Source organism: Spinacia oleracea, chromosome 3 (genome assembly GCF_020520425.1).
Source record: "Spinacia oleracea cultivar Varoflay chromosome 3, BTI_SOV_V1, whole genome shotgun sequence".
In the NCBI taxonomy this organism is placed as follows: Eukaryota; Viridiplantae; Streptophyta; class Magnoliopsida; order Caryophyllales; family Amaranthaceae; genus Spinacia; species Spinacia oleracea.
Window position 1 is genome coordinate 57994499 of NC_079489.1, and position 14215 is coordinate 58008713.

Sequence of the window (14215 nt, forward strand, 5' to 3'; positions counted from 1 at the left end):
GTTAATTTATTTGCCTTTTTCTGTTTTATTATTGTTGTCCAATTTTTTTATTGGCTAATTTGAAGCCCAATTACAAGGTTAATTTGTATTTATAAAATATCAAATTCAAATAATACGGGATAATAATTGTTTCTTTTTTATATATTCAACAACAATAAATACTACACGTAACAGGATATAGATTACTTAAGTTAGACATCTAATTAAATAATACAACATGATTCTATCTTTATATCTCTTTTAGAGCTGCCCATCATAGGCACGACCCGCTGGCCCAGCCCAACCCGACCCGAAAAATTAGCGGGTTTTTGAGCAGATTATTTCGGCCCGGACAAATGCACACCAAACTAAAATATCTAAAACTAAAAAAAAAAAAAAACTAAAAAAATAAACAAATAATATAATTAACAGAATATACAACTAATAAATCAAGAATGAACTAAATAAAAAGTAACGATTAATAAACCATATACAATCTAAGCAAATTGTAAACAGTGAAGAAGGCTCATTGGTTTATATATATATATCATCAACCAAAAAACCGTATAAGAAAAAAAAATGTCAATAAAAAAATTGTTCAATGCAAAATAAACATTTAAACACTTACCATTAATATATCAACCAATAAAGATCTAAATAACAAACTACTTCGTATATATTCAAATTTAAATTCAAAAAATATAACATTAGATATGGAAATTGGTAAAAAGAAAATTAGTTAAAGTAATTAATTACATCTAATAATCAATAATTAAAAGTTTACCTTACGAATTATATATTTACGAACCTTTCATCATAATCATCCCTCCAACTATAATTTGCATATCCTTGAAAAAAATTCCAATAAGAATTTTTTTTATTAAACTCACATAAACTAAAATAATTAACAATAAGAAGAGTAGAAAAAATAAATATCAAAACACAATGACATAATATGTTCTTTGTTCATTATAATATGTCATTTTATTTTATTTTCCCAAAAAAAATATATGCTACGTGGGAGGCGATCATGCACCACTACACTACATTATACATTTATACTATACATTTACATTATATAGTGGTATGAGATTTTAGAGATTATCACACAAAAAAAAAAGATAAAACATATTTTTTGTGATTAATCCTTTTCCTCCACAAAACAGATAAAATATATCTTTTGTTATAAGAATTCTAATCGTTTTTCAGTTTTAGTGAACTTTTTTATCTACTTTTTATAGTAAATCTGAAATTAATTAATTATAATTGATGACATGGAAGTCCTACGTGACGCTCCGAAATCTCTTGAAAAAACTCCCCTTTAAATAAAAAAAGAAAATTAATTTGTGAATTAAAAAAAAAGATAAAATAAAAAAACACTATAATCGTCCTTGTTTGTTTGAAGGTCTCGCAAAAACCCTAAAACCTCAGTTCATGGTTTCTGGTGTTATCGACTTCCTTTGAGTTCTACCCTTTGCTACTCCTTCTCTGCGTGTCTCTGTTCGCAATAATAATTCATCCATTGCAATTTCTTCAAAGGATAAAAGATGGAGGAACAACACATAGAAGAGGTGAAATCATTCAAAGAGCTTAATATATGCGAGTCCTTAATTGAAGCTTGTGATAGATTAGGATGGACTGCTCCTACTAAAATTCAAGCCGATTCCATTCCTCATGCTCTTGAAGGTATGCCTCTTCATGATTAATTGTTGTTTGTTGACTATATTATCTGATTAATTGTTTGAATTGGGTGTTTGTTTGTCTTTGAATTTATGAGGTTAATTGTCCTTGTTTGATTTTTGAGTGAATTGATGAATGCAGGAAAGGATATAATTGGGCTTGCACAGACTGGGTCTGGTAAAACTGGGGCTTTTGCATTACCCATAATTCAGGCTTTATTGGATGAAAAATCACCTCAGCCTTTCTTCGGTTGCGTGCTTTCGCCAACTCGGTGAGCTTTTGTTGTGTTATTGGTGGTTAATGGGTTTTAATTGACATTGTTGATCTACGGAGACCCTTATATTTAATGCCTGATTTTGGAATTGTCGAATTTCGCATTACCTTTTGCTGTTTGTTTTCATGCCTGTTGTTCCACTCTGTTGTTTCTGCAATATTGTGTTTTGTTTTGGGTGAATTTAGAAATTCTGAATTGGAATCTTCTCGAACCTGTATACAGAGTATGTTAGCAAGTTTGCATTTGATACTATACAATCTATACACCTTTCTACTGAATGTTTTAATTTGAATTACTTACAATTGCCACAATAAGGCTACACATGCTTGATCCAGCATATATCCACCTTCTATCGAGCCTTGAATGATCACTGCGGCAGTGGTTGTTACTTTATATTTCATTATTTGTTGACCTATGAAGGTTAGATTTTTAATGGTATCCCTTTTCTTTTCTGTTTGAGTTACTCTTCCAATGGGAATTTAGTCCTCATTGGTTTACAACGTAATGCACTTCCATTGGGCTAACTTATGATGTCTCTCTGATCTTATCCTCTTTTTTTGTGCAATTAGGGAGCTTGCAATCCAAATTTCTGAACAATTTGAAGCTCTAGGAGCTAGCATTGGATTAAGAACTGCAGTGGTAAGCTTTTTAATGAGTTGATTACCTTTCATTTGTGCTCTTTGACTTGAAATAGTCCTCTACTTTGTGGAGCTTTTTGTTTGGCCATGTATTAAATCTTGCGATATTATTTATAGAGCAACTCTATCATAAATATTATTCGAGGAATTTAGTTGTTACTTAGACTAATTTCGATACCAAATGAAAGAATGGAAGTAATTGCCTTCTTTGTTGCGAGTCACATGGTTCGAAAGCAAGTTCGATGGCTATATGGTTTCACCAATGTTGACATCATCATATCTTTTTTGTAGCTTGTTGGTGGAGTGGACATGAACCAGCAGCAACTTGCTCTTGGAAGACGGCCTCATATTGTAGTATGTGGTCATTCACTTATGTATTTTTTTTGTAGTATGAGTACATGGTATACATTGTTCCAGGATTTTGAATAAATAAATGACTAAATTTTGAAACTTGCCTTAGATACCATACTAATGACGTATGTTGTAACTAGTAAATTAACTGATTCTAGAAACTCATGCATATTTTGTACGTCCACCTAATTTGAATGTATACCATACTATAAGTGTGGAATATTACATATAAGTGTCTTGGAGCATCTAAAAGTTTGATATTGTCATGACTCCTAAGTTAGATTCGTTATTGTAAATAGGTCGATGTTATTTAATGTATTTTGTCGGGTTTTCCTGATTAAATGTTTGGTACACATTTGTGACAAACCTGCCATTGCGTTTAAAGTTCGAAAAGACTGCTAATTTTATCATAAGTAGTTAGCTAGAGCCATAGAATCTTAGTTTTAAAAGGCGTAAGGCGCAAAAGTCCCCGGAGCCTACGCGCAAGGAGAAGGTATGTGCCTTTTGTACACACAAGATGCACATTTTTTTTTAAAAATCAAAATGTATTACTTGTTGTCACAAAAGGGTAAAATAGTAGCTACGGTAAAATTAAAAGCCTTTTTGAGGGAAAAAATCAAATAAAAAGGGGACTAAGGAAGGTCGCAATGCATTTAGATTCTTAAAAGAAGTGCATCACACCTTACATAAAAAACATTACTTTAAAATAGAAAGGACGAGTGTACTCGCTGAAAGAGACGAGGAAAAAAATGGAAAACTTGGGTTTTCTCTCTTCTATTTTCAATATAGTAAATTCTAACCATTAGGGAGCCATTAAAATCACGTTGTGTTGGCCTTTTTTTAAAAATAAATATTACCTGTCAACAATTGGAGCCTTATATCACAAGCCGCTGTGCCTTGAGCCTGGGAAAAGGTGCAAAGGCGCGCGCCTTTTGGAGGGTGCCTGAGCCTGTCATGGCTAGGCTCTAGAACCTGTGCCTTGAGCCTAGGCGCGCTTTTTAAAACTAAGCATATAATTTAAATAGAGGTCGTTGATGAACATAGTGTGCTTAATTAAAGTCTTGACATTTCCTGTACTCTTTCCCTCTTGCAATAAAATAACTAGTTGAGTCTTAACATATGTGTATCACAAAAATAGATGCGTCAGAGCTCCTGGTAATCTCCACACTTAATCTCCACGCTTTTCTCGACACATAATGAAATGAGCAGAGAGAAAACCCTAAATTTTCTCCCTTTTTTCTTGTCTCTTTCGGACAACGACGAGTCATGTAAACCCCTCTTTGATTTTAAAGTAACACCTTTTATCTAAGATGTGATGCACTTCTTCTGAGAATTTAAATACAGAGTGAAAGGCTAAAAAGTTACACGAACCTTCCTTAGTCCCGGTGCTGCTTCTTTCTTTCTTTTTTTTTTTTTTTGTTATTCTCTCTCTCTCTCAAAAAGGCTTTTTGTTTTATTGTATTACTTTTTACCCCTTAATGAATTATGACAATAAGTATACTATTTTGATTCTTTTGTGGAAAATAATTACCACAAAAGAATAAAGTAAATTGCGTGCCTTGCATACAAAAGATGCGCGCCTTCTACAGGGACTAATTTGCCTTCGTACACCTCACGCCTTTTAAAACCAAGTACGTAAAGAGAAACAGTCAGGTTGGAATTTTAAAGATTCGCCTCGATATACATTTTATAAAAAATCAAATTCTATAATGCTCGCTTATAGATACTTAAAGATATTAATGGTTGTCGTTGTGTTTTGTGAAGCGTAAAAGTCAAATCGTGTAAACTAAAAAAAACAGGAGTAATATCTGCTATGAATCAGATGCTGTTTTTGCTTTCATCTTTGTCGAATTTGGTATTTACTCCTGGTTTTTAAATGCACGCATGACTTTTATTTGAACTTTGTTAACCTTGAAATATTTTTCCCATTTCTGAAATAATTCAGTTATTCACCCTGCTCTTATAATGCATTTGAGATGATAATCATGATATAGCAGCAGGTATCGAATGACAGAAGCCTTGTAAGGGGGCACTTGGTTCAACTTTGGAATCAAGTATGGGGTTAGATATCAGGCACGTGGGTTTAGAATGAGTGATACCTACAAATCCAGGTGTTTGGTTAACCAAACTAATTGAAAATCAATTTTCTGTTTTTTATTTTTTTCAGTTTTGCTTCTTCAGCCCCTTCTCTCCTTCTCCTCCTCCCTTCCTCCATGGGGACAATAATGCTGCTCCTCCAACAGAACGTTGTCTTTCTTCAAAAGAAAAAATTACGCTTCTTCTTATGAACATCGAAACTCAAATTAATCTTAATTATTGAGTTTGTCCATTAAGAATTTTGGATCTGAAATTTTTAGCGGCCAACATCATACCTTACAGTAAAAAATTGATGATTTTTATTGTACAAAATGAAGGGATGATTGTTATATTTTATATTGTTCTTTTTTCTTTTCTAGCCATGGTAATGCCATGGTTGATGAGGAGATGATCTTCATCATTCCAGTTTCATTTTATTTTGTTAGATTAAGTTTGTTGACAGGGGAGGAAGAAGAAAGGGCGAATGAGCATTGAACATTTTTTGGTTTTTATCTTTAATTTTTATTTTTTTTAAGGAAAATTTGTCAGAAAGGACTTTTTATAATCCAATAATTGTGACAAAGGACCTTTTAAAAAAAAAGTTGTGAGAAAAGGGCCTAATTCAAGTTTTTTGTTGTGAATAAGGACCAAAACCCATTTTCCGGTGGTCAACGCCAATTTTCCGGCATTGACTGGTACGTGGCCGGCGCACGACTCATTTTTAACAATTTTTTTTTAAAAACAAATTCCCTCCAAATTTCCCCCCTTATTTCTTCCAACTAACACACTCGTCTTTTTTTTTAAAAAAAACGTAGTTTTTCTCTCCTCGAGCCTCTGTGTTTTTCGGCCATTTTCTTCCTCCCTTATTTCTCAAATGTGTTCTCTGCAATTTAAACCAACAAAATTCATGCAACCCAGAAACATTGTGTCAAAATTTCAATCAATTCCAAGTAGTTTAGATCGACCAATTAATTGAAAAACTTTCTGAATTTATTAATTTTAATTCGAAAATTAACAAAAATGCCCAAAAACACATACTTCGAGGCCTGTTTTTGCAATTCCGTTCCCATGAGTTGATCTTAGAAAATCGTTTCAATTTCAGAACAAAAAACGTATTTTGATCCTTATTCACAACAAAAAACTTGAAGTAGGCCCTTTCTCACAACTTTTTTTTAAAAAGGTCATTTGTCACAATTTCTGGATTATAAAAGGTCATTTCTGACAAATTTTCCTTTTTTTAAATAAAATTGATTCCAAGTTCATGGGTTTGGCTCATACCCACCTCCCCCCAAGGTATCAAATTTTTAAAAATATTGAACCAAACATCAAGTAAGAGTTTGGTTGATTCTAAACACATATCTGATTCCAAAAATGGCTAAACCAAACGCCCCCTAAAGTTTCTTTGGGCTTCTTAGCCTGATGCCGTTGTTGGTTTATACAAGTTAATCAAGCTTGGACCAAAGCTTAGTGTTTTGTTTAGACTTAGGATAGGGGATCTGCCTTTTATGTGTTGAGTGATAGTAAGATATATAGATGGGCTCAGTGTTTTTATATTTTTATCTCGAGTACATCATTGAACTCCCAAGTAAGCTGCCATAATTTTGACCCCCCCCAAAAAAAAGAAAGAAGATCTGCATGATAAATGGGCCATAAGATGACTAGCAATTTCTCTATTAGAGATTAGTCAAAGCTTCTAGGCTAGTACATTGATAGAAGATGACGAAGGCATATGTGGGCTACAATACTTGGTTCAATAACAAATTAAGACGATCCTTTAAATGATCTTGTTCCATTAATTTCGTTTATTATCTTATCCGGACGATTTATAGTTTCACAAAATTAGTTCTTGCTTTAATTATCTGTTTTCTTTGTCATTTGTTTTTTTTTTTTATAGGTGGGAACGCCTGGACGCCTTATGGATCATTTGACTAATACCAAAGGTTTTTCACTTCGTACCTTGAAATATCTGGTATGTTTCACTGGTAAAACAGGTCGTGCTAGTAATTTTTTTTCTTTGGAATGCATTCAGTAGTCTCCTTTATCCTTGTGTTTTTGTAAGTCTTGCCTAGCTGAATGACTTGGATTTTGTCATGTGTTTTATCCCTTAGGCCTGTTCTCTTCAACTTGAATATCTCAATTCTTTAATTATCACAACATTTCCAAGTGGATGGGTTGGTACATCTAAAGAGTTTTGGATCAGAAGACCCCATGGGCTTAAAAAACTGTGTGAAATAAAGTGGGGTGGTTAACTGGTTAAGGACTAAGGGTAATCTGGTTAAGGACTAAGGGTAAACAAGTGAGGTGGTTAACTGGTTAAGGACTAAGGGTAAACTTGTAACTTATTCTTTTGAATACATCCCAAAAAAGAATTGTTGCAATACTTGTGAAACTTCCCAAAATTAGAAGGGTTGCAACAAATAAAGAACGGGGATATATTTAGTAGAAATTGGTTGTATTCGGTAGAAATCAGTTTTAACCACGCAATAGAATTGGTTTTAATCTGTAAACATAATTTCAGTGCCTTAAATATAAGCTAAAGGGAATAGGGCTTTAGTCTCATCATCTATAATCCTAACTTATTCAATTTGTCTTTGAGACAGAATAATGGTCATATTTTCTCTTAAAATCTTTAAAAGGTTGTTGTGAGTAGGCTGGGAACTTGGGGCATTTGGTACGGAGTAGACTTGAAACCGAGCACGGACTTGGAAAAAGACATAGAGCCAAGCTGTTTAACTTGCAAAACCATCTCCAAGTGTACAGATTATGTAGTTCCATAATTCCATCCTTTCGTCTCAGTTTCATTTATATAAATAATTAAGAGTTTCTTTTGTCGACTGTTTGGTTTATATTTGACGTGACAGATCATATTTGCTGTCATATAAAGGGTTACTCCTTTCCCGTTCATTTTTTCATAATAATGCTGCTGGTCGCCGTATGATGATGTGTAAGGAAAAGATCTTGCATTTGAAACAACCTTTCTCCTAGTTAGCTAACTAAGCATAAGTTGTTACGATGGTGCACATGTTCTCATTCACTTAGCTTAGCATTAAAATAACCACGACTTAGTGATGCTTTACAATTTACAATAATGTCATGGTGCATAAGGTCGAGAGAGGGGGAATAACAACGAATAGTTCTTTTTCCCCGTCTTGTTCTCCATGTTTCTTGTTTGAATCTTGTCTTACATTGTTGCCTAAACTTCTGATGCCCAAACCCAGTTCAAATGAATATTTTTTCATCGTTGAATAGTGAATATTGCTACATTCATGCCTAGTCTCAATATAATTTTGATGATAAAACACATAAATTAAAGGTATTTTTCGTTTCTCGCGTCAATTGAAGTATTTCGTGTCCGATGTTTATTTTTCTTAATTGTTCTTGGAAACATAAAGAGAATTTTAAAAGTTGGATATCTTGCACCTTATTCTTTAAGCTGCACCAGTGTGCTTGAGAATCTTGTTGATCTGTGCCAAAGGAATAGTTGCCTCTTGTTTAGTGTCTATGTAGTTCACAAAGATGTGTTAGGTGCTAGTACTGTATGTGTGGATTTTATTTTTTGTTTATTTTGTTTTGATTTTGCCGCATTCATATTAGTATTTAGTGATTGGTTCCTATTATCTGCAGGTGTTGGATGAGGCTGATAGATTGTTGAATCAGGACTTTGAAAAGGCACTTGATGATATTTTAAAAGTTATTCCGGTTAATAGGAGGACTTATCTGTTTTCTGCCACTATGACAAATAAGGTAAAAATGTGATATAATTGATTTTGTTCTTTTTTCACCCTTTTATGAAGATGTTAGAGCATGATTAAGGGGAGACTCTTAGGTGATTCTTAAAGAGAGAGAAATATTAAGAGCTAGCTCTTAGGTGAGAAATGGGTGACTCTTAATTAGAGTTTGTTAGAGAAAGTTCTGAAATAAGAGTTAGCTCTTACACATAAGAGCTAGTTGTCACATGTTGACTATTTCCAAGCACGCATCCCACTAGCGTCACAGTCCCGTCGGATCACTAGTCAAGGCTACCCGATGTTTTAGCTATGCTAAGTGTGCTACGAAATTGGCTAAGCAAGGAAATTGTAAGCAAGAGTGTTTGGAAAGGTTTTTATATTGCTTGAGAGTGTTTACGATTGTGTTGGTTGGTTGTACAAATGAATGGGGTAGCCTATTTATAGGCACCCGAGTCCCTAAGGCCTGGAACATTCTACTCTCTCGAATGTTCTACACTACTCTTTACAAGGAAGAGCCACAATTCTCTAGATTGTTCCCATCTATAAGGGAACCCTCTAAGTACAAGGAGGTATCTAGAAGTATGTACAACAAGGTTCTAGACTTACCCTAGCTAGATCCTTCAAGAAACAACCATGCTAGAATGCTCAAGACCCATCCGGAGCAATCTATGACCTTCCGATGCACAACCGGATTGACCTGCTGCAAAACCGGGACTTCTGTGCCTCAAACCCAAAATGTGGCCCAACCATCATCTTCATTGGGCCAAAATACGTGGGACCCCCAAGTTTCAGCCCATTTAGATATCGTTTGGTCCCAAAACGGCCCATTATTACGTTACCGTCACGTGGGTGTTCAATAGCAATTTATGGCTTATTCAAAATAAACCTTTATAGGGGGTGGGTGCTGCAATTGCTGCCAGCGCCTAGGCACACTCCTATGGCCCATGTTGCTGCCTAGCGCCTAGTGCCAGCGCCCATGTCCATGCCTCATGATGCACCCCGATACCTCAACGACCCACACGACCCAACTTCCGATGGAACACCACGTTGCCCGGTGGTGCCCAACGACCTTGCCGCCACCCTTGGTGGTGCACCTTGATGCCTTGCCATGCTTGCATGCTGCTCCATGCGATGGTGTGCAATGCCAACCGTGACATAGTGCATCATTTTTTTGCATGAAAATAAAATAAAAAAGAGAGTAAGAGAGAATAAGAGCTAGTGTTAAGAGTTAGTGACTTAGTGCATTTCCACACTTTTTGGGAGGATACTCTTATTTGGTGTTGGACCTTAGGTGGCATAGGAGAGAGATTATGAGCCATCAAAATAAGAGTCTCTCCTTATTGATGCTCTTATGGAGAAAGTACCATTGTTCATCATGAGTGTCTCCATAAATTTGACAAGTCTTTCACCTTTTTCCCCCTCTCCTTTTTTGTGGCTTACTACAGCTGTTATTTCAAAAACAAAAATTATTGTATTAGTTGTTAAGTTTTGATATTTTTAAGGTGATGAGATGAGGGATATTTATGATTAGAAGGTCCTTTCTTGTTGCAGGTCAAAAAGCTTCAAAGGGCATGTTTAAGGGACCCCGTGAAGGTTAGGTTCATACGCATTGTGCCAACAATTTATATCTAGAAACTTATAAATCTTCTTGTTTCCCTATCAATATGTTTTTTCTATTCCAGGTTGAGTCAGATTCAAAATATTCTACTGTCGACACTTTGAAGCAGCAATATCTTTTTGTACCTGCTAAAAACAAGGTCCCTCTTCTAACGTACTTCCCTCTCATAATGTTTTGTTTGGACCCTTTGTTATGAATGTAGTTTCCTATACTGATTTACCCTGGTTGCGGCTGACAATTAATGATTAGAACGTTTATTTCATGTAAGGTCTGGTGTCTCATGTCTGGTACATTGATGTATATTTTTAGGTGAAAGAATAAAATCAAGATATAATTGCCTTAAAAGCTTTGAAATGTTTGAATTAGTTTATTCAGTCAATGTAAGGAATTACGGTAGTTTATTTTTTATTACATGAAATGAATTAAAGGTACAAGCACGATTACTTCATCATGAGATGTTTTATTGTATTATTTTTTTGGAGAAAATGTATGACTAAAATGAATCAGAGAGGGAATTTCCTCTACAACAGTTATTAGATTTCAAAGGTGTGACTACTACGTGGGCGCCCTCAACTTAGGCCTAAGTACTCCACTTGTCCACTTACTCCAGCTCAACCCATCAAGATCACAGTTCATTTTATTAAAATCATGAATCATTTTTATTTTGGAATCATAGATGAAGCTGGGGATTGTTGGTTTTATTTCGAGTGTTCGCTAGAATTTTTTTGATGGCATATTTGATCCTGATATAGACATATATACATAATAATAAAGGAGCTGGCTGTTATGTTAGAGTACTGTTCTTGTTCATCTTGCTCTTTAGGTCATCAAAATATACTTATAGAGTGAGTCGTATTTTTGTCCATCTTGCTTTTGAGCCTTGTGATTACTGATTAGTATATTGAGTCTGGATGTTGAAATTATTGACATCCCAAATATTTTCGAGTTGAAGCAACATTGCACTTATTTTGAACCTCTCACACAGTTAGACCCCATTTTTTCCTGGGATCTTTCTCAGTAACTTGGTAGCTTAATTGTTTTAGTCGAGTTCAAGCCAGTGATTTTTGTTTGGGATTGAACTCATCCTTGGCTAAGACTCTCTGCAAAATTGCAACTGTATATTTTCTTCTTTTATCTGAAGAAGGTTATTTTGTGTGGATCTTGAATTTGAATAATGGATTCCCTACTGCAATATAGCACGATGAAAGATTTTGTTTTATTTTTTATAGTAGTTTCATCATCAAAATGCAACATAAACAGTGTATTTGGTAACCTTACTAATGACCATATCTATGGAAATATGTAGGGAGTAAAAGCTATAGGAAAACCAACGAGGATTCAGGTGAAAGGGCACTTGCCCAGCTTTCATGTCATTGTTGCTATCACAAACATTTGCAGGGTAAAGTATTATCAAAATGAAAATAGGAAAAAGAAAGTCTTGGACTCTTGGAGGCATAAGCGCTTTTTCTAGTTAATGGTCTAAAACTCTAAATTTAGCGTTGTTGACTGGAAGACAAAAATAATGAAACGTTGTAGGTCCCTACTTTTTTTTGATGTCTGTGTTGAAAGTTCTTAATTTTTTAATCCCTATTTCTTGACTTGGCTGAGACATACTGGTTTCTTTGTAAAGTGATTCAGCTTCAGATTCTTTTTTGGCTAATGATACTAAACTTGCAAATATCATGGATTATGGAATGTATCATGTTGATGCATGCTATGTAATTTACTTCTGGTTAGTCATCTATATTTCATTGTATAATAGGGCGTGTTATTCTTTTGGACAATTGTTTATTTTGATCTGACACTTTGACCTAGTGCAACTTATAACCCTTTTGCTGCTTTGAAGACTAGAGGTTACATTTGTGCTTGACTGCTTTAATTCTACCACTTTTCTCATAGAAATGTTGCCTGATTATTTGGAATGCTATCTGGCGTATATGTTATTGGAGATTTTTATTATCTCTTACTCTTTGGCAAACATTTTTTTCTTCTTCTCAGGAATGCTATCTTGTATATATTTTGACGGAGATGTCTGGTAGCACTATGGTTTTCACTCGTACATGTGATGCTTCAGGCCTGTTAGCACTCATGCTTCGTAACCTTGGTTTTAGGGCGGTTGCAATCAATGGCCACATGACTCAGGTTCTTTTTTTTATCTTTTGCTTTTGCCTTCTCTTTTAGTTATATTACCATACATTTTTCTTACGCTCGTTTTAAAAATCTTTCTGTATCAAACCTAATATGGATTGGTAGACCGCCAAGTGGAATCTTATTTTATACGTCCTTAGTCCTAAAATAACCTTCCCTGTGTGGTAGGCAAACCGACTTGGGGGACTAAACAAGTTCAAAGCTGGTGATTGCAGTATTCTCATTTGCACCGATCTAGCAAGTAGAGGGCTTGATATTCCTGCAGTGGATATGGTGATAAATTATGATATTCCCTCTAATTCCAAGGTCAGCTTTTATTGTCCTTGTAGATTAATGATTAACAAGTTACTAAAGTACTTGTCTGTCGCTTAGTGCTTCCGATGTAGAGCTTTAGTCATGTGTTGCGACCATGGTTATGTACTTGTGTCTATTTAACGATGTCTTTGCTTCAGGATTACATTCATCGGGTAGGGAGAACGGCACGTGCTGGAAGGTCAGGGGTTGCCATCTCATTAGTAAATCAGTATGAGCTTGAGTATTTTCTGCAGATAGAGAATTTGATAGGTGAGCAGCACTTCAATGTTTGTGATATGCTTTAATTTGTTTTCCTTTGAGGCCTTCATTTATTATCGAGATACAGGCAAAAAGTTACCAGTGCATCCTGCTGAGGAAGAAGAAGTTATGCTCCTACGGCAACGTGTTACTGAGGCGAAAAGAATATCACATATGGTATATTTGTTTACTTGATGCTTCTGTGTTCTTATGATTATCCAGTTATAGTTTTATGTTCCCTGTACGATTTAAGTTTTGTTTGCCTTGTATTTTTGTCAAGCTAAAATGTACTTTCTCTATTTTTCTAGAACGCTTGCCAATAAATAACATCAATCACTAATATCTTAAATTATCAATAAGTAGAAATTTATAAAAAGTTGATAGGTTGAAAGTATTTATTGAAATCACTAATATCTTAAATTATTAATGTCATGTGGTGTTTGATCTGCTATGAACTTGCTAGTGGAATTGGGTAATAATCCTCCTGTAAATTTTTTATATACGAATTTGGTGCTTTACTTTCCGTAGTGAAAAGATGTTTGATATATCTTGGTGCTTCATGTCTTCCAATCCTTTAGAAATATATCAACATCATCTAGCATGGTTTTTGATATACTTGGTTGTTGACTGTTGGAGGTTGGTTGGTGTTTTAATATGGCCATTTCTTGCCTCACAGAAAATAAAGGAGGGTGGTAAGAATAAAAGAAAAGGCAGGGGAGATGATGATGGAGATGAAGTTGAGAAGTGGCAAAACACGAGCAAGGGCAACAGAGGTGGCAAAACATTCAAAAAGTCTCGGAGATGATGCTTTTTTACTTGCATAGACAAATTCAAAGTATTGAAATAGGATACGCAACAATTTTGTTAGAAACCTTCTTCTAGGATGTAATTTTCACTTGTTTTTGTACGATAATCTTGTTTTACTAGAAAATTTCTGTTTTTGCACTTTGTTCATGGAGTTGCATTCTCTTGTTTGTTAATTAGCTTTTTTGGTGTTATCAGAGGTTTGGAGGCTATTAGCCTATTACAAGAAGCAAACGTTGTTACAAAAAAAGCAAACGTTTGTGCAAGAAGCAAACGTTGTTACAAAAAAAGCAAAAAATTAAGTTAATTTTTACACCGATATACAATATGTATTGTACACCATGTTTAAATAAAAATTTTAGTATAT

General features: G+C 34.6%; 1 protein-coding gene across 1 annotated transcript; it reads left to right on the forward strand.

Moving 5' to 3' along the window:
- Positions 1–1371: 1371 nt before the first annotated feature.
- LOC110805621 (DEAD-box ATP-dependent RNA helicase 10) lies at positions 1372–13998 on the forward strand. The gene is made up of 13 exons (XM_022011241.2): positions 1372–1665; positions 1801–1930; positions 2503–2572; positions 2863–2925; positions 6893–6967; positions 8623–8742; positions 10278–10319; positions 10409–10483; positions 12343–12486; positions 12661–12798; positions 12945–13056; positions 13133–13221; positions 13721–13998. The coding sequence occupies exons 1-13, from the start codon at positions 1527–1529 to the stop codon at positions 13847–13849; spliced, it is 1326 nt and encodes a 441-aa protein (XP_021866933.1). The 5' UTR covers positions 1372–1526; the 3' UTR covers positions 13850–13998.
- Positions 13999–14215: the final 217 nt, after the last annotated feature.

What these genes read in the sequence shown, in the direction of transcription:
- LOC110805621 (XM_022011241.2), top strand. Translation starts at nt 1,527, where the DNA reads ATGGAGGAACAACACATAGAAGAGGTGAAATCATTCAAAGAGCTTAAT. An exon ending in TTGTACCTGCTAAAAACAAG is followed by an intron (nt 10,484 to 12,342) that starts GTCCCTCTTCTA and finishes TCTTCTTCTCAG; the next exon opens with GAATGCTATCTTGTATATAT. An exon ending in TCAATGGCCACATGACTCAG is followed by an intron (nt 12,487 to 12,660) that starts GTTCTTTTTTTT and finishes CCTGTGTGGTAG; the next exon opens with GCAAACCGACTTGGGGGACT.